This window comes from Rutidosis leptorrhynchoides, chromosome 1, assembly GCF_046630445.1.
Source record: "Rutidosis leptorrhynchoides isolate AG116_Rl617_1_P2 chromosome 1, CSIRO_AGI_Rlap_v1, whole genome shotgun sequence".
Taxonomy (NCBI): Eukaryota; Viridiplantae; Streptophyta; class Magnoliopsida; order Asterales; family Asteraceae; genus Rutidosis; species Rutidosis leptorrhynchoides.
The window spans coordinates 26064570-26090287 of NC_092333.1; the positions used below are offsets into that span (position 1 = coordinate 26064570).

Below are 25718 nucleotides of genomic sequence, written 5' to 3' on the forward strand. Positions count from 1 at the left end.
ATATTAAAACGTTTTAAAATCTTTTCAGAATATGTTGTTTGATGTACAAGTAAACCATTAGGCATATGTTCAATTTGTAAACCAAGGCAATACTTGGTTTTTCCGAGATCTTTCATTTCAAATTCTTTCTTTAGAAGTTGAATGGCTTCATGGATCTCTTTATTTGTACCTATGATATTAAGACCATTGACATAAATAACTACGATATATATCTGGTCATTGTTTTCATAATTAAAACACATGTGCAAATAAGTTTATATGTATACATTTTTCTTATCAAGTAATCACTTAATCCGTTATACTATTGTATCAACCCATATAAAAATCTTTGTGATTCAATGGAATACATTTCTTTAGGTTTTGCGTTAGATGTTTCTGATACCTTAAACCCTTCAGGTATATTCATATATATCACTATCAAGTGATCCATATAGATAAGTAGTAACAACATCTATGAGATGCATTTAAGTAACTACCAGGTTGATTAAGTATCTAATAAGTAATTGTATCCATTACATAAGGATAAGTTTTCCTCATAATTCATTTCTGGTCTTTGTGGGAAACCTTGAGTTACAAGTCTAGTTTTGCCTTGTATCTTCATTTGCACATTTCTTTTTCGGATAAAAATTCATTTATATCCCATACGTTTCACATCTTTAAAAGTGATAACGATTGATCCGAAAACTTTTCTTTTATTGAGTGATTCTAATTCAGCTCGTATTGCTCCTTTCTGTTGAGCTCAATCATGTCTATTTTGATATTCAATGATAGATTTTGGTTCCAGATCATCATCTTTATTCATGATGTCATTGTAACATTATATGAAAATATCTCATCAAGATTTTTCATTTCATTTCGGTTCCATAATATTGCATAATTTATTGCAATTTATGTATTTACATTTACCAATATCCTCTGCAGAAGGAATATTGATTTGTGGTTCTTCTTGAACACTTTTTTTTACCTCATTATCAGCTGATTTTTCTTTTCTAGGATTTTTATCTTTTGAACCAATTTGTCTTCCACGTTTCAGACGTGGCGAAGACTCATGAGTGACATTATTGCCAGCTTTTGGAATTTCAATTCTAGCTTAAGCATTTACTGCTGGTATATATGATTTAGTCACTCTTTTTGTATCTTTAAATGCATAAAGTAATTAATTTGCAAGTTCTTGCATATGCATTATTTTTGAACTTTCGTTTCGCATTCTTTTGTGCGAGTTCTATATACCTTAATTGATGTTCACATAATGAAGCATCTTTTTATTTATTTTTCATTGCTCCCCCTAATATAGGGAACAATGTTTCATTAAAGTGACAATCAGCAAAATGTGCTGTAAAACATCACCCGTCATGGGTTCAATATATCTTATGATTGAAGATGTTTCATATCCAACACATATTTCCATCCTTCTTTGAGGAATCATTTATTGTGGTGGTGCAATTAAAAATACACTGCACAACCAAATGTTCTAAGATGGAAAATATTTGGCTCTCGACCAAAATTAAGTTGGTAATGGAGAATATTTATGACTTGCACTTGGTTTAATGTGAATTAATGTCACATCATGTAATTTTACATGTCCCCATATAAATATTGAGAGTTTTGTACTCATTTCCAATTGTCTAGTTATTAGCTGCAAGCGTTTATCTATTGATTTAGCTAAACCAATTTTGTGTATGCACATGAGTAACTGGATGTTCAACAACAATCCCTGTAGACATATAATAATCATTCAATACTTGAGATGTTAACTCACCAACATTATCAAGTCTCATCCTTTTAATGGTGTAATCAGAATAATGTGTTCTCAATTTAATAATTTGTGCAAGAAACTTTGCAAATGCCATATTACGGCTTGATAACACACAAACATGAGACCATCCGCTAGATGCGTCTATTAGAATCATGAAATATCAAAATGGTCCACATGATGGATGAATTGGTCCATATATATTCCCTTGAATTCTTTCAAGAAATATTGGTGATTCTTTCTCAATGTGCTTTTCATTAATCACCATATGCACTTTTAATCATATGCGCTGCGCTTTTCATCATATGCGTTTTTCATCATATGCGCTTTTTATCATATGCGCTTTTAATCATATACGCGCTTTTCATCATATGCGCTTTTCGGTGCTACATAGATATTTCTCATTATCTGTTATCATTTACTGATAATCATATCCATTATGATATATATATATTTATCAGAGAAACTCAATTAATTTCTCTTTGATTTTGAGAAAACAAGGCATTGTTTATCAGAAAATTTTTACCATTTGGTAATATGAATTTTTGCCTTTTCCGTTCCTTATATCAAGTTTGCAAGACCTGATATAGTATTTATAATTCCTTCATTTGATTTAAATCAATGAAATATTTCTTAGATTTGATCATAGTGTGTATGTTACCATTATCTGCAAACAAGTTACAATCTGAGAAAGAACCGCATTAGAAAGTGACTCAACAATCGTACTAGTAACCTAGTAGCAATAGTCATGATAAGCCCAATTAATCATCATAAAACTGGACTCCACATAATTTATTTATTTTATTATTTTTTTGCATAAAATAATATATATCAAATATAAGGTAACATTTCAAATATTAAATTACCATGTAAATCGATCTAATATATCAAAGGTCTGTGAATTATATTCACTTGAAATATATGCATATTAAGTATACAACTAATTTATGTACAGATCAAATATATTTCTAATCTTAAAAGATCATGATGATTATCAATTATGCATTAAATATTAAAATAATCCAACATGCAATTTATCATGATTAAAAAAAAAAATCAAATTGCATCAGTGTATAGCACATATAATCATGTATATGGCGAGAGTTTAAAAGAGTACACCGATCACAAAATAATATACCAATCTAATCCACTAACTTATTAATCAATTAGATTAATAATAGCATAGGTCATGATATTAATATAACCACTTTTTCCAAGTTTCATGTTAGACCAATTAAAAACTTACAAGGTAGCAACCATAACCATGTAGCATATATAATCACAATATATACATATATACATATATACATATATAAGTATAAAATTACTTGATGCATACATCAAATACACCAAGTATACTTTGTCTTAAAAAATCATGATTACGATTCATCAATATTCATTCCATAAATAGAATATTCCTAGTCAATACAAAACGTAAATCAATGATTATATTCATCATGCATAAGACTCAAAAATAGTTATTCTATCCGAAGATAACTAGACACAAATATGTTCTATAACATGCTCATATGTAGTCGGTTTATACAATCATACAAGTTAAAACAGTATACCACAATATGATAACATGAGAGTAGCAGATCATAGTATTGCAATATATATATATATATATATATATATATATATATATATATATATATATATATATATATATATATATATATATATATATATATATATATTTTCTTCTTTTTGAAATAAAATAATATTCACAACTATTTAATTACTTCATAGATCTAATGTGTTAATAACTCAAACGAGAAATATCCAGTTTACGACTACATATATATTATAATAATAAAATATATTCAACAACTTAGGTAGAGTTTTGGTATACACAACTTTTGATTTCATAACATGCTTCATATTATCAAATAAAATATAAATCATATTATACCAATTTTATAGGCTGACTAATCGTTTACATATTCAGTTAACAAAAAAAAAGGAATATATTCGGAACTTATGTTCCTTTCTTATTTTAACTTTTAAGATTTACTTTTAATAAAAATACAAACTAGTTTTTCTATTTTAACTTTTAAGATTTACTTTTAATAAAATACAAACTACTTTTTTTTTTAACTTTTAAGATTTAATTTTAATAAAAATACAAACTACTTTTTCTTATTTTAACTTTTAAGATTACTTTTAATAAAAATACAAACTACTTTTTTTATTTTAACTTTTAAGATTTACTTTTAATAAAAATACAAACTACTTTTCTTATTTTAACTTTTAAGATTTACTTTTAATAAAAATACAAACTACTTTTTCTTATTTTAACTTTTAAGATTTACTTTTAATAAAAATACAAACTACCTTTTCTTATTTTAACTTTTAAGATTATAAATTTAAGAATAAACATTAGTATGCATGAAATAAATAATGATTAATTGCATACGTAATCATAAATCTTAGATAACATATAAAGACCCCATCGTATTCGTATTGATCGGAATTAATCTCGACCCATGGTACCGTGTTGTCAAATGACGTGTTGCGTACATAAAGTACCGTGTTGTCAAATGACGTGTTGCGTACAATCATGAGGTCTTATTAACATAAATATAAATGTTAGTGAAGTTAATAAGAGTTAGATTACAGAAAATATAATTCAGGCGGTATAACCGACCATATATAACTTAAATAACATAAATATAAATGTTAGTGAAGTTAATAAAAGTTAGATTACAGAAATATAATTCAGGCGGTATAACCGACCATATATAACTTAAATAACATAAATATAAATGTTAGTGAAGTTAATAAAAGTTAGATTACAGAAATATAATTCAGGCGGTATAACCGACCATATATAACTTAAATAACATAAATATAAATGTTAGTGAAGTTAATAAAAGTTAGATTACAGAAATATAATTCAGGCGGTATAACCGACCATATATAACTTAAATAACATAAATATAAATGTTAGTGAAGTTAATAAAAGTTAGATAATTTCTTACCTTGATTAGTGACGTGTGCTTGCTTAGATAAACCTTGATTATACGGAGCACTTCGTGCTGATAACGTGTTATAATTTTGTAGGCTTATAACTACCTTTAGTGGCCTAGTTCTTGACTGTAGACTACTAATAAGTATATAGAGAGAATATGAGAGAATATGAGAGAATATGAGAGAATATATTTAGTGTGTGTTTTATAAACTCATAACACACATATTTATACTCAAAAAATCTACTATACAATATCTATAATAATAATAAAAATAACATCCAATTTAACTTTTATAACAATAATCAATTAATTTCCGTGTATATAGTTTACAAAAAAGTACAGAAACTCGAGTGGTTCAAAAGCTGACAAAACATTGATAACTTATTAGGTAATGTACATTAATACTACAATTAAAACTTCGAAACTATATCTCATGAATTCTCAACACTATATTTACTAGTTGTACAAATATGCTATGCGATGGTCCATTTTAATATCCTTTCACACGATTTCATCAAATATTTATTACTAGATGTACGTCCCTAAATGTTGTTTGCTACAAACTTAAATTCTATAATATAATTTGTATGTACTTCATATATATTTGACACAACGTTATCAAAATAGAATTAACTTTGCCTTTTAGATTGATTAAATAATCTAATAAATTTTTTAACTACAATATGTTGACGATTTCGTTTTAACCATAGTAGTCCTTTTTCGTTGTATATTGGTCAAATATATTTTGATTGATGATAATGTTCATATCATTATTTTCTATAACTTATTAAAGACGTACCTTAGAATTTTGAATTACACATATAACTATATAAGTTATGTATTACACAAATTGAAATATCCTAAAATATAGGTATGTCATCATCAATTTTTCGTAGATATTATCCCTTACCAAGACAATATTATATCTAATATAAATATTTATATAGTTTGTGATTGTTATATGAAAAATGTTTGAAATAACTTTTGTAAAATTTATCACTTGCGTTTACAGAGCAGTGATATCTCATGTTATTCGGATTTCATGGGATTGAGAGATCAAATTTACGGGGAATCATCACAAATTGTGTTTTATGGTTAGTTAATTTAGAGTTTTTTATATGATAGTTTCTCTAGTTTATGCATTCGGAACAGTTAATCTGGAGTTTTCTTCTAACACGTGATATGAATATGATTGGGTATGTGGCTTCTGGCTCCGTTAGTAACTCCTAACATTCTTGATAACTTTAAAAATTTAAATTAAAGTTAGTTATTTAAAAACTTAAACTCCATAATCCAACAATTTCCGTAGACATCTATATAGTCATATAAAGCTCTAAAATGATGATGTTATCATTAAGTTAATTACTTTTTAATTTTCATAATAATGATGTCATAATTATATATTAATTTAATTAAAAAAATAATACGAAATCTTTTATAATAGGAAATATTAATCTCTTCCAAATTGTAATTTTATTTTTCTAAAAAAATTTAAAAGACATTTATTATTACTAATAATAATAATTATTATTAAAAATATAAATACTCAACTTTGAGAGAACTTTATTATTATTATTTACTTTTAATATAATAATTATAATTATAATTATTATATTATTAATATCCAAATATGAATTCTTTTTATGAAATTAATTACGTTACATATGTAAGCGAAAATACATGTCTTTATATATTTGTAAAAACAAAGACAATATTTCTTAGTCAAACGGGTCATTAAAATAAATAACTTTAGTATTATATTCACTTAATACCTAAAACATGTTATTAAATTGTTTCGTTTAAACAAACCCTTGATTTCACGGGTCATTTCACTAGTAATAATTATTTAATGCTTAACAAAAAAATTTAAATACTAAGTGATGAGTAATCCAGGGGTACAAAGTACATAAACTAAAAGATTAGGGTCGGTAATGTAAATAAAAATTCTTGAGACAATAGGTGCTCCCAAGAGCAAAGCAAGAAAGGAACGTTCGATCAATCGATCGATCTCTCTTTTGTTCACCAATAGATATGCTGATACTGCTTATATTATTAACATTAAATACAGGTACAAGAATCTGCTACTTTCACTATTCTGACAGACAAAAACACGCTGTACATAACGAAATTAAAAGTTTTAAACGTTTATTGTGTTTGTTTCTTGATACAATTCAATTTCAATTTGAACAAAAATTGTTGTATTAATTATGAATTGTTATTTGTTATGGCATATGAATACGAATTAATAATTAAAAACGTGTGTATATTTAAAGATGTATACGAATTTAATTGTGTTATTTGTGTTAAGGTTTAATTTAATTTTGGTAGCTAAAGCGAAATCTGGTAGAATTTGTGTTTTTTATGTAATAGATGTATAGATGATTAGTTAATCAATTATGGTAATTGAAGTTGTAACTTAGGGTTTTATATGCAGTTGATGAATTTAAGTTTAAAGTTTAAGTTGTTAGGGTTTAATTATAATTATAAGTATAGTTATAATTATAATTTTGATTTAGGGTTTTGTATGTGAAGATTCTGTTTTATAACTTATTTGTTTATTTGTTTATTTTTATTTATTTATTGTATTTGTGATTGTAATGTGATTACAGGATTGTTTAAATTGTGACTGTGATCTGGGGGCTGTAGCTGTTGTACAAGCCAAGTTTGATCAAGGGAGAAACCTGACTTATACGGTAAGGTTTCTTTTTGTTCGCAAGTTTATGTCTTTTTGTAACAGAGTTATCTGTAGTTATTTTCCCCTAAAATTTGCAATCGGTGTTTACGTTTTGTACCGTTGGGTCATCCGGGAGAAAGTCATATCGGTTAGAGCATTTGCAGGTGTTGTCGATATACTTTTGTTAATGTTTACTCTTTTATGCGGTTGTAAGCCCTATGAAAATATAATGTGAGGCACTTTGCTATGCATGTGCCATGAAGCAAGCGTGAAGTTTGGTATAACCTTTGAAAGAGTTACGTGATCTTGATAAATATTTACTCACAGCTGCTATAGCAAATTGAATGTTTGAAATTACCAAACAAAGTGAAATTATTAAGTATTAGTACTGATGGTTATAATCATTATTAATTGTACAATGATGACATTGTAATTTGGATGGTTTGAATTAGTTAATCACTTAGAAAGTTATTTATTCATAATATGCTTACGTTGACCCGAAAAAATTGTTTTTAACAGTTCAGTCACTTGTCAAAAGAATTTTTGGTACTACTTCACTGCGATTACTGCAAAGTAGGTGTAAAAGATGTTGGGAATAAAAGAAAGAAATGCACGTTGATTGAGGTAAAGTGCGTAAAGGGTAATTTAGTGACATATTTAATACTCCAATGTTTATAAGGTTGCATGGTTCTTATTTTTATTCTAATAGATTTTCACTATGAAATTGTCGAATATTAATACTTTCGCATATCATCTTATAAAACACTTTAATTTTGGTTTCTAGTGGGTTATGTTTTTCTTGCTATTATGTTTTTCTTGCTATTATATGAGACTATAATACTACAAGTACAATTTATTTTTATGAACTATGTTTTTTGCTTTACTTCTTTCTCTGATCAAAATTCAGGAAAAAGTTTTAAGTACTCGTCGTAAAAGATTGGCTCAATCTGTTAGGAGATTATTTTATGTAGTTTACTTGCAGTTAAATTATGTGATATAGGCTCTGCTTAAAAAGCAGTTTTAGGGGATCTTATGCATTAAACACATCCGTTGTTTTTCAATAAGTTCGACCCATTTCCTTCAACAATCCTTCAGACCTGTTAGAGATAATAGATAACTCAAGTCAACTAATATATAAGTAAACAGATTGAAAGTGACAGCTCTATGCATTAAATATAAGGAGTAAGAACCTATTATACTTGAAGTTTGTTTATATATAGAACCGCCTCATTTATATAAAGTAGCAACAAGATTTTATGGTTTCTTGATGAATCAGCCGTTTACAGTGTCATCTCTAAAACATCCATGGTTTATTACTCTCTACGGAACATGATAAAACTTGATGCGCAAGGAATTGGATGAGATTACTTGAGGAACAACTAATTTGCCAGAAGGTTTCAAATTAGGAAAATATCTTCTAATTGTTTATTAGGAAACTTAATCAGAGCTTATGTAGGATTAAGATTTATAGGTCTATATATATGGATAATATCTTAGGTTTTTATTCATTTATTTCTATTATATTCAATTCAAGTTGATAAATTTTTCTTGTTTTCTTATACTCTTCAAGATTCTTGAAGTTTATAGTTTGGTGATTCGCGTTTGTGAATTAATTCCAGTTTACACAGGTTTGTAAACGAATCATATCATGTCCTACATCATTTCTCATGTATACATTGCTTTGTTTAAAGATAACAACTTGAATACTTTATTTTTATTCTTTTAACCTGTTTTTGGCTCATTTAATGAAAAACAGATCATTGTTGCTAACTCAACATACACCAATCCATAATAGTTAGTTAATCTTGCACTTGACAAAAATCTCTGCCTTCGACATCTTTGTAGTTACGAGGATAGCTAGTTTTGAATAGACTTGAGTACTTGAGTAGGCCTTCATCTGTGTAGATGATAAGTTGTACTACACGTTTGTCTACATTCATGTTTATATATGTATGTAGATATATACCCATGTGTGTGCACATTTGTCTACTGCTGATATTCATTAAATCTTCTATATTCACAGGGTACTTCGATGAAGTAGTTTAGCGGATGGTATACTAGCATGATCCCCTTTTTGCTCAATTTTGAACACGCTAACCTGTTTGGTTAAGCAATATGACACTTAAGGACTTCTTTACCTTAATCGAGTTAAAAGATGGGCTCACGAATCCATCCAGAGTTACAGACCTCCTCAACGTTATACAGAACACGAAAGAGACTTTGAAAAATGTTAACGAAGCATCGGGACAATGGTCTGCTGTTGCAAACACTATTGCAGCCACCGAGAATAAAGAATGCCTTGATCTTTTCATCCAATTAGATGGACTCAAGTTCATTAATAAATGGCTTAACGATGCTCAAAATTTTGTGAATGATAGTGAAAATGATGGTTTGGAAGAATTAATCATTGCGTTGTTGCGCGCGATAGAGAAGCTGCATGTGGACCGTCATGGGTCCGTGAATTCAGGATTTGGGAAATCTGTTAACGATCTTTGTAGTCATCGTAGTTTTGTGGTTCAGGAAAAAGCTAAAGCTCTCTGTGATAAGTGGACCCCACCGTGTCAGGCACCTGGGGATGAAATAGAATGTTCTTCAGTTGATAACGAAAAAAATGCGGAACAAACTGGAGATCAAAAGATGACACCCGTATACTCCGATGACGTTCATCAAGAAACGGATAAAGAAGAAATACCAGTACAGGAAATAGGTATGGAATCTGATATGGATACGATTAAGGCCGAAAAGGACGAACCTAAATTAGAAAATACTCCTTTAACGAATGATGTTCCTAATGATTTGGAAGATGCGAAGGAGAAACGGGAGGTGAACTTGTTAGAACACAAAACGTTGACTTCAAGTACCGATGTTGACCAAGCTTTAGAGTCTGAAATTATGGAAGACGCTATTGTTAAAGATGAAGATATGGTGGATGGTGGGAAATCGCATTCACCAGGCTGTCAGAATACCGTAACGGAAGTCAATACGACTAGCGGAACTGGTGATTCTAGTGGTGGTGGTTTGTGGGAAACACCTGGTGCTATGAACCCTAAAACGACATCAGATACAGAAGATGACGAAGGTGATGAAGCTGAAAATAACGACGTTGAACGTTCATGTTTGTCTAATATGATGGTGAATGTTCGAGATGGTGATTTGATTAGCAATCGGCCGACTGATATGGAACTCGATTGTGGGATGGTGGACCCACTAGAGCTTGCTAGACAAGTTGCTATTGAAGTCGAACAAGAAATTGATTCCCAGGATCAAACTTGCAGTAGTACATCTACAAATGAAAATCAACAAGGTGGATTAGGTAACGAGGTTTCATCTGGACCCGAACCTAAACCCGAAACTGATATTCCAGCTGTACAAATATCCGAGACGAGACAAGAGTCGGGCCATAATGCTGAAAAGGGGTTTTCTGGGTTTGATTTGAATCAAGAATTTTCTTCAGAAGAAACCGAGAGTGTGATTGATACGGTTACGACCCCGATCTCGGTTGTTTCGGCTTCTAGACCGGCTGCAGCCGATGGACCACGTTTTGCTCCCTTGCAATTTGAGGGTTCGCTTGGTTGGAAAGGTTCAGCCGCCACTAGTGCTTTTAGACCGGTCCCTGACACCAACTCGAACCAGCGGTTGAACCTTTTGGAGTTCGATCTGAACGTTGCTGAGGTCAGCGAAGATATTAAAATGGAAGACTTCTTATCTCGAGAAAAAGTTGAAGAACCTCCAAGACTGAATTTGGACCTTAATAGTGTCGGTGATGGTGACGTGGGCCCCATTTCGTTGGATTGGAAACGTGTAAGACAAAACGGGCCCCAGAGTCCGTGTGTATCCACGTCAGCATCTTCGATGCATCCTTCTTTTAGGAACATCGATTTGAATTTAAACAACCACTTTACTAGTTCGAATCCAAATAATGCTTCACTGAAGAATTCGTTTCTTGGTAAGTTATTTAACAATAAACGAGACGAACCTGTTATTTCCATTTTTGGTACTCAAGTTGAGGTAAACCGCAAGGATATTATTCCTCCTTTTACTCAGCCTAATGGAAGGATTCTAGAACCTTCAGTTGATTTCAGTTTGGGTCGACCCGGGTCCAGTTTACCGCTCGGATCTTCAATGACTTATCCTAATCTACCTGGTTATGGTTACGGGCCCAATGGTTATGCGATGGGACCCATGTACGCACCACCCGGTGCACCAATCCCATATATGGTAGATACAAGAGGATCCCCTATTTTACCATCAATGCCTCCTGCGTTATCTCAACAAACGCAACCCTTAATCTTCAATATGGCTGGAACCAGTGGACCATCTGGTTCGAACGGTGCAGGCACGTCACGTAGTAACTTCGATCTCAACTCAGGTTTCTTGACCGAAATGGGAAACCGGGAGAATAACGGGGGGTTGAGACAGTTTTTTAACCATAATCAAGCGTCTTCGAGTTCTGTTATCGGTGGGAAACGTGAAGAACCAGAGAGCGGTTGGGAGTTATTCCCGATAAACTACAAGCATCAACAACCGCCATGGCAATAGAAGAAGGTCTGTTATTATTATTATAATTCAACATCTTGATCTGGCTCCCTGTTTATGTCTATTTTTATTTATAGCCTTATTATAGTTATATAGAGTAGGCAAGGTGTTAACTTTTAGTTGGAGGGGTGTTACTGTAGTGTTAGTACAGTTCAATTCGATCAAATAAAAGAAGACGTTTAGCGATTTGTTGGTCTAGCGGGGGGTGTCGGAAAGCATGTGTAATCTTATTCATGAGATTAATTGGCAAAAGGAAGTTTAGGCTTACTTACACAGTGATTTTATATCTTAGTTAATTTCGTTTTCAGAACTTTGTTCACATAGAGATGTATAATTTGTTCTCCAAATATATCAGAGAAATTTAGAGACCTCGTCTGTTTACAGTTAGGTATTTTATATCAGTTCGAGTTTTTGTGACTTAACGTTTATGATCGCTTAATGTGTTGTCAAATCTGCTACTACCAGGGTGGCCAACTTTCACATGTAATTTTTGAAGGCTCGTTTGGCTCACGGAGTCGTGTCAAAATTCAATTTCAATTCCGCCGGAATTCCATTGGATTCTGTGAGCCAAACGCTATTTTCGTTTTAATCCAGAATTTTGTGTTTATTTTAAAAGTCGTTTGGTTTGCTACCTGGAATCACTTCAGTTTGTTACGACGTTTTTGATAATGTTTGAAATGCAAATGGGTATCAATTCCATTATTGCTGTTGTTTGGTTGCCTAAAAATTTAAAGTCTATCTACAAATTGGGGGTTTTTATGTCATGGTAAGATCTTTTTGTTGTCACAAAATATTTAGATAGCTTTATTTTTTTTCTTTCATAAAAAGCATACGCATGATTTTCAGTGAATTTATGTCATGGTAAGACTACAAACATAAATTTTTGTAACAAACTTTGTAAAAAGCCCTTGCAATTGGAGATGCTTTAACGATTAAAGTAAAATTGTAAAATATATGTTCTGTTGAGATTCCATTTAAAAATAACTAGAAAAAGTGGCCCACGCGATGCGGCGGGGCTTTTCGGGGATTGAATATTCATATTTAACGTAGCGTTATGTATTTACAGAATTAAAAACGCGCTACTACCGGTGTATTTGAATACACGTGGTTAGTACCTAGTATACATAATGGTTTGCGCGTTTTTGACGACACGAAGATTGCCTAAACAAAGGGAACGGAGCCATCGATATGATGTAGTTAGTTTGGGTTGTTTATTATACGTGTATGTATATGTATGAAAGGTATCCAGAAGTATTTAGCGGTTTTTAAAATATGTCCGTTTCGCGTATTGTTAGTTGCGTTGTGTTCGTAAAATTATTTCGAGTTGAACGGTAATGTCGAAAAAATTTAACGTATGGCGATCGAGAAGATACGTCCTATTAAAAATTTTGGTGGAGTTTATTCAAGAATTTTTATTAAAGGTTATGGAATTTACTTTTTACCCCCTTGTTTGGAGGTTAGAAATGTAAGATGGTCAAAGTTTGGGACTTTTTTTATTTGGGGCATGTTTGGCAAAATTAGCTGGTAGATGAAAACTAGTAGCTGTTAGCTGTTACATGATAGCCGAAAGCTGTTAGCAGCAGCTTTTTAAATATATTTAAATGTTTGACAGTGTAACTGGAGCTGTTAAAAAATAGTAAAATGACAAAATAGACAAGAGTAAAAAAAACATAATTCAAAATTCACAAGAAAATGTAATCTCTGATCATCACAAGTTATATAACATTTAAACAAACAAAGTCAATATGATTCATATGTACTCTAAATAATATTAACATAACAGAAATAAGTGATTTCACGAATTAAAAACATATTGGAAAACATAAAAATTACGTATTGTAAAACATAAAAACTAGTACAAATGTATGACGGTACAAAATAAAAATAATATCTTTAATATATACAAATATGGACGATAGATGATGGTACAGGATGAAAATAATATATTTTATAGCATCAAAAAGTGGGTACTAATGGATGCTTTCAAATTCTGTTTGATTTACGTAAAATAATTCCTAATATTTTATAAGGGCATTTAAGTAATCAAAATAGCAAAAGCTCTTGTTAATTTCAAACGCTATCTCATTTAGCGTTTTGTTTTCTAGCTTTTTCAACCCATTAAGAGCTTTTAAGTTGGTTGAGCCAAACAGAGCTATTTAATTTACAGGAGCTTTTTCTTACAAACTAAAAGCTAAAAGTTCCTAAAAGCTTCAAAAAGCTCGCTCCCAAACATACCCTTGATTTTGGATGTCGTTTTTTGGGTTTATTAAACGACCAAAAATCCGGTCTCCTTTAGTATTACAAGGAAATTAACTTATAATTTTGGTGGAGTTTATTTAAGAATTTTTATTAAAGTTCGTTTAATTTACCTTTTGCCCCCTTGTTTGGGGGTTAGAAATGTAACGTGGTCAAACTTTGAAGGCCTTTTATGTTTGATTTTGGAAGTCGTTTTGGGTTTATTAAACGAACAAAAACCCGGTCTCCTTTAGTATTATAAGGAAATGTCTCTAGAAAGTTGTCACTAGAATTTTCTAGTTGAGATTCTATTCTATTCTATTCTATTTTAAGATTATAGAATACCTATTAAGTATTTTTTTTAACGTAGATATAGTTTATTTATTTATTTTTTTTATTATTATTTTTTTTGTTGCGAAAATACATATTTATTATACATATAAAAAAAAAGATATTGTGGGTTTTTTAACGTAGATACTATTGTATACATAAAGTTGCAGACATCGATATACATACATGGATGTCTTATTTTTTGTCGTTGGACTGTTATAACGCAAACCCACACAATGGAATTGTAATCGCTATTCGTACCCAAAAAGGAATGTCTAGAACAAAAACAAATACTCACTCCGTCTCATTACAAGTGTCCACTTACTTTTTGCATACAATTTTAGAAAATCACATTAACTCTATTCTCCACAAATTAGAAATTTTCTCGCTCCAGAATAACTCCTTCTTATTGATTGAAATACAAAGTGGACATTTGAAATGGTACATCCCAAATGAGAAATGTGTACCCTTGTGGCTGGAACCGAGGAAGTAATAACTCTGAATACTATTTTGGTTTAGAGGGAGTACAAGATTACTAAACCCATTAGTTGTATTGTCCAATTTTGGGCTTTAACTTCACCAGCCCACATAATAAGTCCACGTTTATCGGGTTTCAAGTACGATTTTTTGTTGTTGTTGCCAATAATAGAAATAGAATTATCATGAATATTATATTATATACTCCGTATTACGGAGTATAGGTTCTGTAGCATTATCATAAGACCTTAGTTAACCGTGGCGTGATCAAGCATTGTGACACCACCATAGCGCCACCCATCACACCATTAACGTGGCGTGATGCCCAAAAATTTTGTTGGCGTGCATTGGAAGGTTTTTTGGCGTGAGAAATGAATCGACCTATCGGAATTCATGGGATATATTATTGACTAATCAGATTAAATAAAGTGTGAGACCTACTCCTTATCACACTCCATCATGTTGAGTAGTGAAGAGTTTGCTCAAAGTCTTCAAGTGGGAGATTGTTGAATATGTGAAGAGTTTGATCAAAGGAACAAGGCTTGACTTGGTGAACAAGTCGTAGAGAGCTTGACTTGGTGAACAAGTCGTAGGGAGCTTGACTTGGTGAACAAGTCGTAGAGATTCTGTTGTCTTAATTAAATCCTCTAGTAGGAATGAAGTATGGAGCAAGTAATAGATATTTATGGAATGTCTTTTGCTTGAAGGACAAGTTTAACTTGGTGGACAAGTTTAACTCTTCCTATAAATTGTAACCCCTAGCCTCATTGTAATGTGTGCACGAAAATAATAGAAGAAAATCTCTGATTTGCGCCCGTGGAGTAAACTCTTCTCCGTGTTTTGGAGTTGGGATATAACCACGTTAAATACCCTGTGTCGTTTATCATTTTTTATTTATCGTTCTAGCTTTATTAATCGTTTGTCGTTTGTGGGTTTGGTGGTTTGCATGAATCACCGGTCTTGTTAGGGCCTACCGAATTCCTAACAAGTGGTATCATGAGCTTTAAGGTTCAAAAACGGGCACGATGGCGATTTGAAAGCAAGATATTCGATTCGTTTGATGATTCGGATTTTCATCAAGGTTAGATCAAACGACAGGGTTGTGTGTCTTGCAACTTGTGTCAAGATCTAGAGAAGGTCTTGTTGCAGAAGATACTAGAAGAGATTTTCGGGAAGATCCGGGTATCGGATCTAAGTTATCATTCCTTGCGGTCCCGTTCGAGGGAATGATGAACTTTTCAAAATTCGGATTCTACTTCGCAGCTGGAGAAGAAAAATTACTGCAGGTTCGTTAGCCGTTGGATCTGTTTGAAATTTTTACCGAAGGTGCTGGAGTCATAGCTGTAGTATCTGTAAAAATTTGAGGAAGAGCGAACCGTTAGATCTCGAGATATAATTTTTCGAAGCTGCTGCTGTTTAGGTTTAACCTATTTTGTTTCAGAGCTGTTAGAGGAGAAAAATTACTACGGGTTCGGTAATCGTCGGATCTCCTTGAAAATTTTACTGTAGATGTTAGACTCGTATATCTAGTCGTGGTCAAAATTTGACAGTGATCGGACCGTTAGATCTTGAGTTATGTTTTTTCGAAGTTGCAGTCATTCGGGTTTAGAGCTTCTGTAAGAGAAAATTCATAGAGGGTTCTTCTACCGTTGGATCCACTTGAAACTTGGACTGTACGTTTCATAGGTAATGATCTACGAGTGATAAAATTTTGATGATGATCGGACCTTTGGATCTTGAGATACGATTTTTTTAAAGTTGCAGTAGTTTTATGAGAGAGTTCCGGTTTTGATGTTGCGAGTGGCGAGACGATTTGTTTTGAGAATCTTCGGGCGATAAAGGCTGTGATTTTTCTGAGATGTAGCTTTGTTACGGGAGCCAAAATATATTCCAGATGTGATGGACGGCGCTGTGGCCGCACCTCTCAACGCGTGTGCGTTCCCTTGGTAACCTTGAGTTGATCCTGAAGTCTTGTATCGAAATCTCACTGGTCCGCACACAGACAGTTTGAGAGTTCCGTTTGGCGACGGTAAAGGTTGGGTCCTAAGTATCGTTGGAAGGGAGGCCCATATGGATTTGGGTTTGAGGGGAGGTTTGTTATGGTGCAAACAAAAGTCATACATCGGATATGGGGTAGAAACAAATGTGTGCTTAAAAGGTGGTTTCTCTCTAGTTTTGGCGGTAAGGTAGCAAACACTGGGACAAATCGAAAGTAGGAGTTATCGAGAAGGTTGGATACTCGCAGGTTGTAGTCTGGATGTGTGGATAGCGCAACGTGACATTTGCAGCATGTCAACGGTTGGCTTAACCCCTTAGTTGGCACACGCGGTTGTGCACCCTCAGCGGATGTGTTGATCTTAGAGCCTTGTACCGTAAGTAGACTTGATGTGGTCCCATTCAAGTTGTGTTCCGAGGTTGCGGGAGGTGCTAAAGAAGGTTGGATCTTGACTATCATTGGAGGAATGCCTAGTTGAACTTAGGTTTGAGGGGAGGTTTGATGGATTGCAAACCAAAGTCCAACATCAGATTATTTGAACGGGTCGACCAATGTATTCGTCGAATATTCCAGGGTATTTGGAATATGTGGGCAGAGTTAGAGCTTCTCTGTGACAACCCGTAAATTTTCGGCAAAATTTAAACAAAAATCTTTATATGATTTCATTTAACCTCGACTAATTCCGACGATTCACGAACAATTATTTGTAAATAATTACGCTTTAATTTGATATATTAATATTATTATTATTAATATCCTTTTTAAACAAGATATCAATAATTAATATCTTTATTATCAGTATTGTTATTATGAATAAAAAAAATATATTGACAAATATTCTTGGAAAAGTAGTAAATCAATTTGTTTATTTTAAAAAAATATATATATAAAAAAAATCCTTAAAATAAATGATTTTTTTAATAAAATAAATAAATAAATAAATAAATTACTTTTTAATTAAAAATTATAATGGAAAATTACTTTTATTATTTTATTTTGTGCATTATTCCATGACCTAACATTTAGTACTTTTGAATTTTAAAATCCCATTAAAAATTAAAATATTTCTTTTTCTTTTAATTATTTTATTCTTTTTATCTAATTTTTTCAAGTATAAATACCCCTCATTTCTCATTCAAACTCACACCAAAATTTCTCTCATTCTCTCTTTGAAGAATTACTACTAGTAAGTATTCTTTTCTTACTTTTTACTTTTTACTTTTTACTTTTTACTATTTACTTCGATTTATTATTATTTTTTACCGAAACATGTAAATAATGTTATAAATTATATGCAATTAAAATTAAAATAAATAACATGTTATAATTAGTAATATATGTTACTAAAAATTATAAAAGTATTTTTATGAATTAATATATAGGAGTTATAATTAAAATCGAATTAATGAATATATATGTATATACGCACCTAACGTGAAGGTTATAATTAAAGATAGCGTACAAAGACTACAAACATCACCGCTACTTGTGGCCTAGGGTGATCCTTGTTACCATTATGGGACGCTTGTGGATCTCGAATGCCAAGACTTAGATTCTGGTCAAGAGATCCTGGGCCGCTCGGTAACAATAGATCATTCGAGTGACTTGCATGTTAGCGACGAAGTTTGGGCGAGATTGTATAACATCTTTGTTAAGAATTATAACCCGAACATTCTTAAACTAGAAGCTTACTATAAGTGGAAGTTTTTCATAAATAGTAGGTTTCCAAAAATAGAAACTTTTGAGAAATAGGAACTTTTCTCGAAAACCGTCACTGTCAATATAGTTGCTATATTAATAAACATACTTTATGTCAAGTTAGACATTAACTAATCAAACGTTATACCTCAAAGTTGATATCCAGATCACTTACTTGCTTTACTTTCCTTCTTGCGTGGAATACTTCAACTGCTATTTAATGTGAGTTTTCATAGCTCCCTTTTTATCTATATTTTTGGGCTGAGAATACATGCGCTACTTTTATAACTGTTTTTATGAAATGAATACAAATACTAAAATTTATTTTTCGTGAGTTTTCATAGCTCCCTTTTTATCTATATTTTTGGGCTGAGAATACATGCGCTACTTTTATAACTGTTTTTATGAAATGAATACAAATACTAAAATTGATTTTTCGTGAGTTCATCTGCTCCCTTTTTATATATTTTTGGGCTGAGAATACATGCGCAACTTTTATAACTGTTTTACACGTATCAACTATTAAACTGTGATATGTTGGGCTATGACCAGCAAGTCCCCAACCGACAAGTATAAACGATAACTTGTACGGGGCAAACTTGAAAGTCTAGTCTAAATATCAGTACCAACTATTAAACTGTGATATGTTGGGCTATGACCAGCAAGTCCCCAACCGACAAGTATAAATGATAACTTGTACGGGGTAAACTTGAAAGTCTAGTCTAAATATCAGTACCAACTGTTAAACTATGCTGTACCCGGCTATGTCCGACTAAGTCCCTACAGTGATATTTTTAATTGCTGCGGCATTCTTAATTATTGGGGATAGGCCTATCGGGAGTAACGTCCCCGATACATTTGACTAAGTCTTTGTATTACTTGATAATGAAATTAAACGACAAGGACAGAACAACTTGTCACGGGGCAAACAACGTTTAGTCTAAATATCACGCACTGTCATAACTTTTTGATCCTGCGGGAGATCAACTTGACTGGATCTGAGTGATCTACTTATGAAAACAAATCTTGTGGTCTAACACTATTACTGAAATCATTATTTATGACAAACCTATGAACTCACTCAACCTCGTGTTGACCTTTTTAAGCATGTTTATTCTCAGGTACTTAAGTATTGCTTCCGCTATATATCTACTGCTTTGATGATGATTGCTTGCTATGCTTGGAGTCTTCATTACATATCATATCAATTAAAGACATTTATCTTCCGCTGCAAAACTCAACAAAACGTCTCATGTAGAGTCGTTTTCGTTTATACAACTGCGATTTGATATAATTAGTCACAAATACCCCAGGCCCTATTTGGGGGTGTGATATTCTCTCACTAAGGAAATTGGTTGACGAAGTTGTCGTATAGGACGCGTTTGACTGACGCTTTGGGTTTGGTTGACAATGGTACAACAAAGTAAGTTGGGTTTCTTCGAAGTGACCAATTAGGAATCTTTGGGTGATGGAGAAAGTGGATAATCTTGTAAGTCCTGGAATTTGAGCTTTCTAGAGGGTGACGAAAATTCGATGGGAGTTTGGTAACCGACGAAAGTACTGAACTAGTGGGAGTTTGACGACTAATGGGAGTTATGGAGACGATTATGCAACGTGGGTCTCTGGTATTCACATGATTAGTGCGTATAACACTAGGGTACTTGGATGCTGCAAACATACCCTCGAATGGCAAATAGATTTGCAACTGACCGTTGGAACGAACTAGATTCTTCTCGAGTAGCCGCGGTTCTATTTCTTACTCGTACATTGGGAACGTGCTTGGGATGAGAAGATGGGGTTTGTGAAATTCATAACTATGAGGTGGGTCAGTGTACCAGCGCGAAAGCGGTAGAAGTTCAAAGGTGTAGATTTTAAAGTTTTGTGTTCTCACTAGAGCCTTGATGAAGAGTCTACGAGGACGTCTGTTGGATTTTCTGATTGCTGGGAAAGAAAATCATAGATAGACGGAAATCCTGTACGAGGGTGATCATTGACATGTGTGTTCGGGATTGGACATGTCTAGAGTGATCGGTAAGGCAGTGTAGTCTCATGAAGAATCCTATAATTGAAGAGTTGCATACTTCAATTGATTTTCTTGTGTAAAAAGATGGTGGTGCAAAAAAATCGAGATGCACCATGATAGTAACTGGAGATCGGGTTGAAGCTTAACGGTTTTGATGCCGAAAGACTTCCTTCCCTCTGGTGTGGAAGAGCGGCGTGACCTGGATGTTTGATTCCGGCGGTATCAAAGTCGTAGCTGAGAGGAGATCGGGAGTTGCTGTGGGTGTTTGAACAACATTGACAGTTGAGGCGGTTATTGGTTTCTAGTTCCGAGAAGTAGTGTTGAAGACCTTGTATCGAAAGTCTACTCATTCGACGTATGTGATGAGTGTGCGTGTCCCAAATGGAGTTTGTCGGTATAATGATGGTTTGACTTTCTTGGATGGAATGGAGATTAATGTTCGGGTTTGTTCAAAATCTTCAAGTGGGAGATTGTTGAGTAGTGAAGAGTTTGCTCAAAGTCTTCAAGTGGGAGATTGTTGAATATGTGAAGAGTTTGATCAAAGGAACAAGGCTTGACTTGGTGAACAAGTCGTAGAGAGCTTGACTTGGTGAACAAGTCGTAGAGAACTTGACTTGGTGAACAAGTTGTAGGGAGCTTGACTTGGTGAACAAGTCGTAGAGATTCTGTTGCCTTAATTAAATCTTCTAGTAGGAATGGAGTATGGAGCAAGTGATAGATATTTATGGAATGTCTTTTGCTTGAAGGACAAGTTTAACTTGGTGGACAAGTTTAACTCTTCCTATAAATTGTAACCCCTAGCCTCATTGTAATGTGTGCACGAAAATAATAGAAGAAAATCTCTGGTTTGGGCCCGTGGAGTAAACCCTTCTCCGTGTTTTGGAGTTGGGATATAACCACGTTAAATACCCTGTGTCGTTTATCATTTTTTATTTATCGTTCTAGCTTTATTAATCATTTGTCGTTTGTGGGTTTGGTGGTTTGCATGAATCACCGGTCTTGTTAGGGCCTACCGAATTCCTAACACATCACCCGTTACAAGCCTTTTTTCTTCACATTTGACACATCATTAATATACCCCACAACAACCCCCTATCACACATTCACCATTAATTTTGGTCTAAGAAGAGTACCCATATTTCAATAGAAAGATTAAAGTATTTCAAAATATGTTGATTGTAGTATGCCTATTTGTACACTGGTTATTGATTCAGAAGATTTTCTTGTGAATGAGATCGAAGAGGTAGCTCCTAGTATTGTTCGTATAGGTTCATCTTCTTCGTCAGTTTTTGGTAATTTTGTTTCCTTGGAATCGTAGAATGAGGTAGTTATTTGTGCCAACGAGTGTCCGATTGACTTCAATACTGTTGCCTCTAAATTTGATAAGGGTAAGAGTATTGATACTGAGGGTGTGGTTGTGGATGTCGTGGCTTCTATTTCAAATCCTTACAAGGCTTTCAACGAAATGATGGACAACATGGTAGCTGAGAGTGCACATGCCGTCCCTATTAACTCCGATGATTTGCCAATAAAACAAGCTAAAGTTACGAAGTCAAAGAGAAAACAACAAGTTCAAGGTGAAGAAATGAACAAGTTCTCCGAATTTATTAAGGACGCTTGATGTAGTTTTGTAAGATCCTGTTTTCTTTTTGGGTTTGGACGCCGTCCAAACATTTGGGACGCCGTCCAAACATTTGGGACGCCGTCCCAGTTTGAATACCTGGACGCCGTCCAACAATTGGGGACGCCGTCCCAGATCGAAGACCTGGACGCCGTCCAAGATTTTGGGACGCCGTCCAGAATGGCTGGCAGGCATGTCTTTTTGCTTTTAAATATCTTAGATGGATAAATTGGTAATTTCACTTGGTGGACGAATTAAAGGCCCTAGATCAGTTTGGTTGAGCCTCATTACTCCATTCCTAACCACCAAACTTCATCCACTTAAATCCTAGTGAGAGAGTGTGATTCAAGTGTGAGAAAGCTCAAATCGGAGAAGAATAAGCTTGTTTCGGGTTTTAGCTCGAGCATTAAAGTTGTTCATCTCCTCGTTAGCTTCGTTTTGATTGTTGTGGTAAGCCCTAAACTTGATTACCTTAGTTTAATGTGTTTAAGGGTTAGGGTTTGGGTTAGTATTGCACATAAAACCTATTTGTGAGTAATTTGGGGTTTTGGGTAAGTTTGGGTCATGAAGACCCAAATGGTGACTAACCTAGGGTTTTGAAAGGGTAAATGATGTAAATGGGTCTTAAAGACCTAAGTAAATACTAATACACTTATAGTTAATGTTAGTGGGTGTGATTTGGGTTGTGGGTGACCCAAATGGGTGTGTTGACCTAGAAATGGGTCAAATGGGTCTTTGATGACCTAGGTTGTCTTGCATGTATGAAAATGAGTTAACTTTGTGGTTAAAAGTGTGTTAATACCTTAATTGGCTAAAGTTAGGGTTTTTGGTGAAGTTAACCATTATTAGGGTTAAAGGTGCAAAATGGGTCGGGATTGCACTTAGGGTCAAAAGACTCTAGATTGTTGAGTGAGTTACTTGACCGACTTGAGTTGTGAATTGATTATGTGCTAAAATGTAATAGGTACGTTACATTGACATTGCAAGTTCGGTTATCTCACACGAAGACTTTGAGGTGAGTGGAATAATTATATGCGTATGTATATAATGTATCTATTTGTTGTAGCGTGAAAGGTGTAGTGTCGAGGTGTTAAGACACCACGTTTCACGTGAAGAGTGTAGCATCGAGGTATTAAGATGCCACTCGGGTGTAGCATCGAGGTGTTAAGATGCCACCTAGGAGTGTAGTGTCGAGGTGTTAAGACACCACTCCGTAAAATAATGAGTGTTGCATCGAGGTGTTAAGATGCCACTCGGGGTGATGTGCCGAGGTGTTAAGGTGCCACCCTAGGGGTTAGTGGTGCGAGGTGTTAAGTGCCCTAACGGATGTTACGAACACCGATGACGTTTTCGCGAGCGCCGTTCCCTTGTACTATTGGTTAACCATGGTTATTTGTGTTGTAAGCATGTTATATTATTCGAGTTATATTTATATGCGGTTGTTATGCTAGCTTGGGGGTATTGGCGAATTATAGCTTGTTATTGCGACGATAAGCTAATGTTGTTTGCTAGCATGTTTGCGGTTGTGTAAGTGTATGCAAGTAGGTATAATTATATATGTATTCGTATAATTATTGCATTCACTAAGCTTTGCTTACCCTCTCGTTGTTTACTTTTTTTATAGGCTCGGGCGTTGACAAGGGTAAGAGCGTTCAATTGGATTAGTGATCTCCCGCTTGTTTTGTTAGGGGATGCTTTTGGGTGTTAGCTTTTGGAGTTCGACCGAGATTGGGTAGTTTAACCCCAAACACCATGCTCTAGTGTCGTTTGGAACTTAAACTTATATTGGGTCGAAACTTTTATTTTTGAACGAAACTCGTAAAATGGGCGATGTGGGCTCGATGATGTAAAACTTGATTTGATGATGAAAATCTCTTAGTTTCACTTATATTTGACTTGTGGTAAAAAGGTTCTCGTTTGAAAGTGTCGGGAAGCGGGTTTTCCGCTCGTGTGAGTTGGACCCGTGATCAGTAGCTGGAAGGCTATTGGGACGCCGTCCCGATTGCTTGGACGCCGTCCCAGTTGCTTGAGCTGGACGCCGTCCCCAAAGGTTGGACGCCGTCCCACCTTTCTGAGCTGGACGCCGTCCAGATGCACTGACATACAAATTTTTTTTTTTGGTACGCGTTTTGAGTTTATGAAGTCGGGTTGTTACAAGTTTCCACCCTTATCCTTCTTTTGGTTTTAAGCCATAGATGGATTCTTCTTCCACTTTCTGTTTGTTTGGTTTCCATCTTTGGTTTTGTTTAGCTTTAGTTCGTTTTCTTTCTAATATGTTTAATTTGTAGTTTGTAGTGTATTTCGTTTGTGAGTTCGTTTAGGTTGTTAGTTGTTTTTGAGCTCGCTGGTTAGCTTGGTTTGTAAGTTCTTGGGGATTCATTTTTTTTGATGAATTGCCTCGTCGTTATAAACTTCTAGTCTTTTTCGCCAAAAAAAAAAATTAAAACTAATATGGGGTATATAATCTTCATATCTCAAACTGAAATACTAAAGATTAGCATTTTATTTGCACGATACGTTGGAACAGTGTGGTAGTGAGTGTGATAGATGTGATGATGATTTAACGCTCATATAAAAATGTACACTAATAAATAATAATAGTGTTTTCAAAGTGTAGTGGGTGTTTAATACAAAGTAGTTTTTTTAATTTTTAATACTATATATTAAGTGAGAAGAAAAATGATTACGCAAAATCGTGCAGTCTAAGAATCTACAAACTTGATTACAGAGATTGTATGGTCACTATGTGGGACTGTTATTATATCAATAATGTTTATAAATCATTTAGTGGCGTTTTGTTGGGGAATTAAGGGTTGGCACCGAGCCACCGAAAGTTTGAAGATTTAGTGACCATAAAAATACATTAATTTGATTTTATTCTTGAGGGGAATAATTATAAATGTGGTGTTATGTCATCTGTAAAACATAAAGTCCTTATTATCATCATAAACCTTTCGACTAGTAAATCTAATGATACGGTTTTGTGCATTGCATGTGCTTCATAAAAGAATTTAGTTTAAATCATACGTTTCATATTTTCAAGTGACCGATCATGAGAATAATTTTCCGCTTTATAGCATCAATATTCACCAAACTACCGTAAATTTTTTTTTTTATGAAGTTATCACCTATTAGGCCAAAGATTAATGTTAATTGCTAAAAACACACGTGTGATTGGGTGTTATTGTATCTTTTTATATCTGTTGGAAATCAATGAATTTCAAACGATAATTAAACATATTATATTTATTTATTTAGTTGTGTATAATCATAGGATTTATGCATATGTATATGTATGTCCACATTTACTTTGCTTTTTGGCTATAGTTTTAATAAGTTATTATAACACTAATTACAAATATGAAGAATTATTATCATGCAATGGGGGGAAATATATCTA

The 25718-nt window shown here is 33.4% G+C and overlaps 1 protein-coding gene across 3 annotated transcripts; it reads left to right on the forward strand.

Moving 5' to 3' along the window:
* The first annotated feature begins 6710 nt into the window (after positions 1 to 6710).
* On the forward strand, positions 6711 to 12299 carry LOC139857895 (uncharacterized). 3 transcript variants are annotated; one of them, XM_071846760.1, is made up of 4 exons: positions 6711 to 6796; positions 7338 to 7421; positions 7922 to 8026; positions 9426 to 12299. In XM_071846760.1, exon 4 carries the CDS (start codon positions 9518 to 9520, stop codon positions 11939 to 11941), a length of 2424 nt encoding a protein of 807 aa, XP_071702861.1. In that variant the 5' UTR covers positions 6711 to 6796; positions 7338 to 7421; positions 7922 to 8026; positions 9426 to 9517; the 3' UTR covers positions 11942 to 12299. The 3 variants fall into 3 exon arrangements, with proteins under 3 accessions (XP_071702861.1, XP_071702850.1, XP_071702855.1); XM_071846749.1 differs by lacking the exon at positions 7922 to 8026; XM_071846754.1 differs by lacking the exons at positions 6711 to 6796; positions 7922 to 8026 and adding an exon at positions 6832 to 6843.
* Positions 12300 to 25718: the final 13419 nt, after the last annotated feature.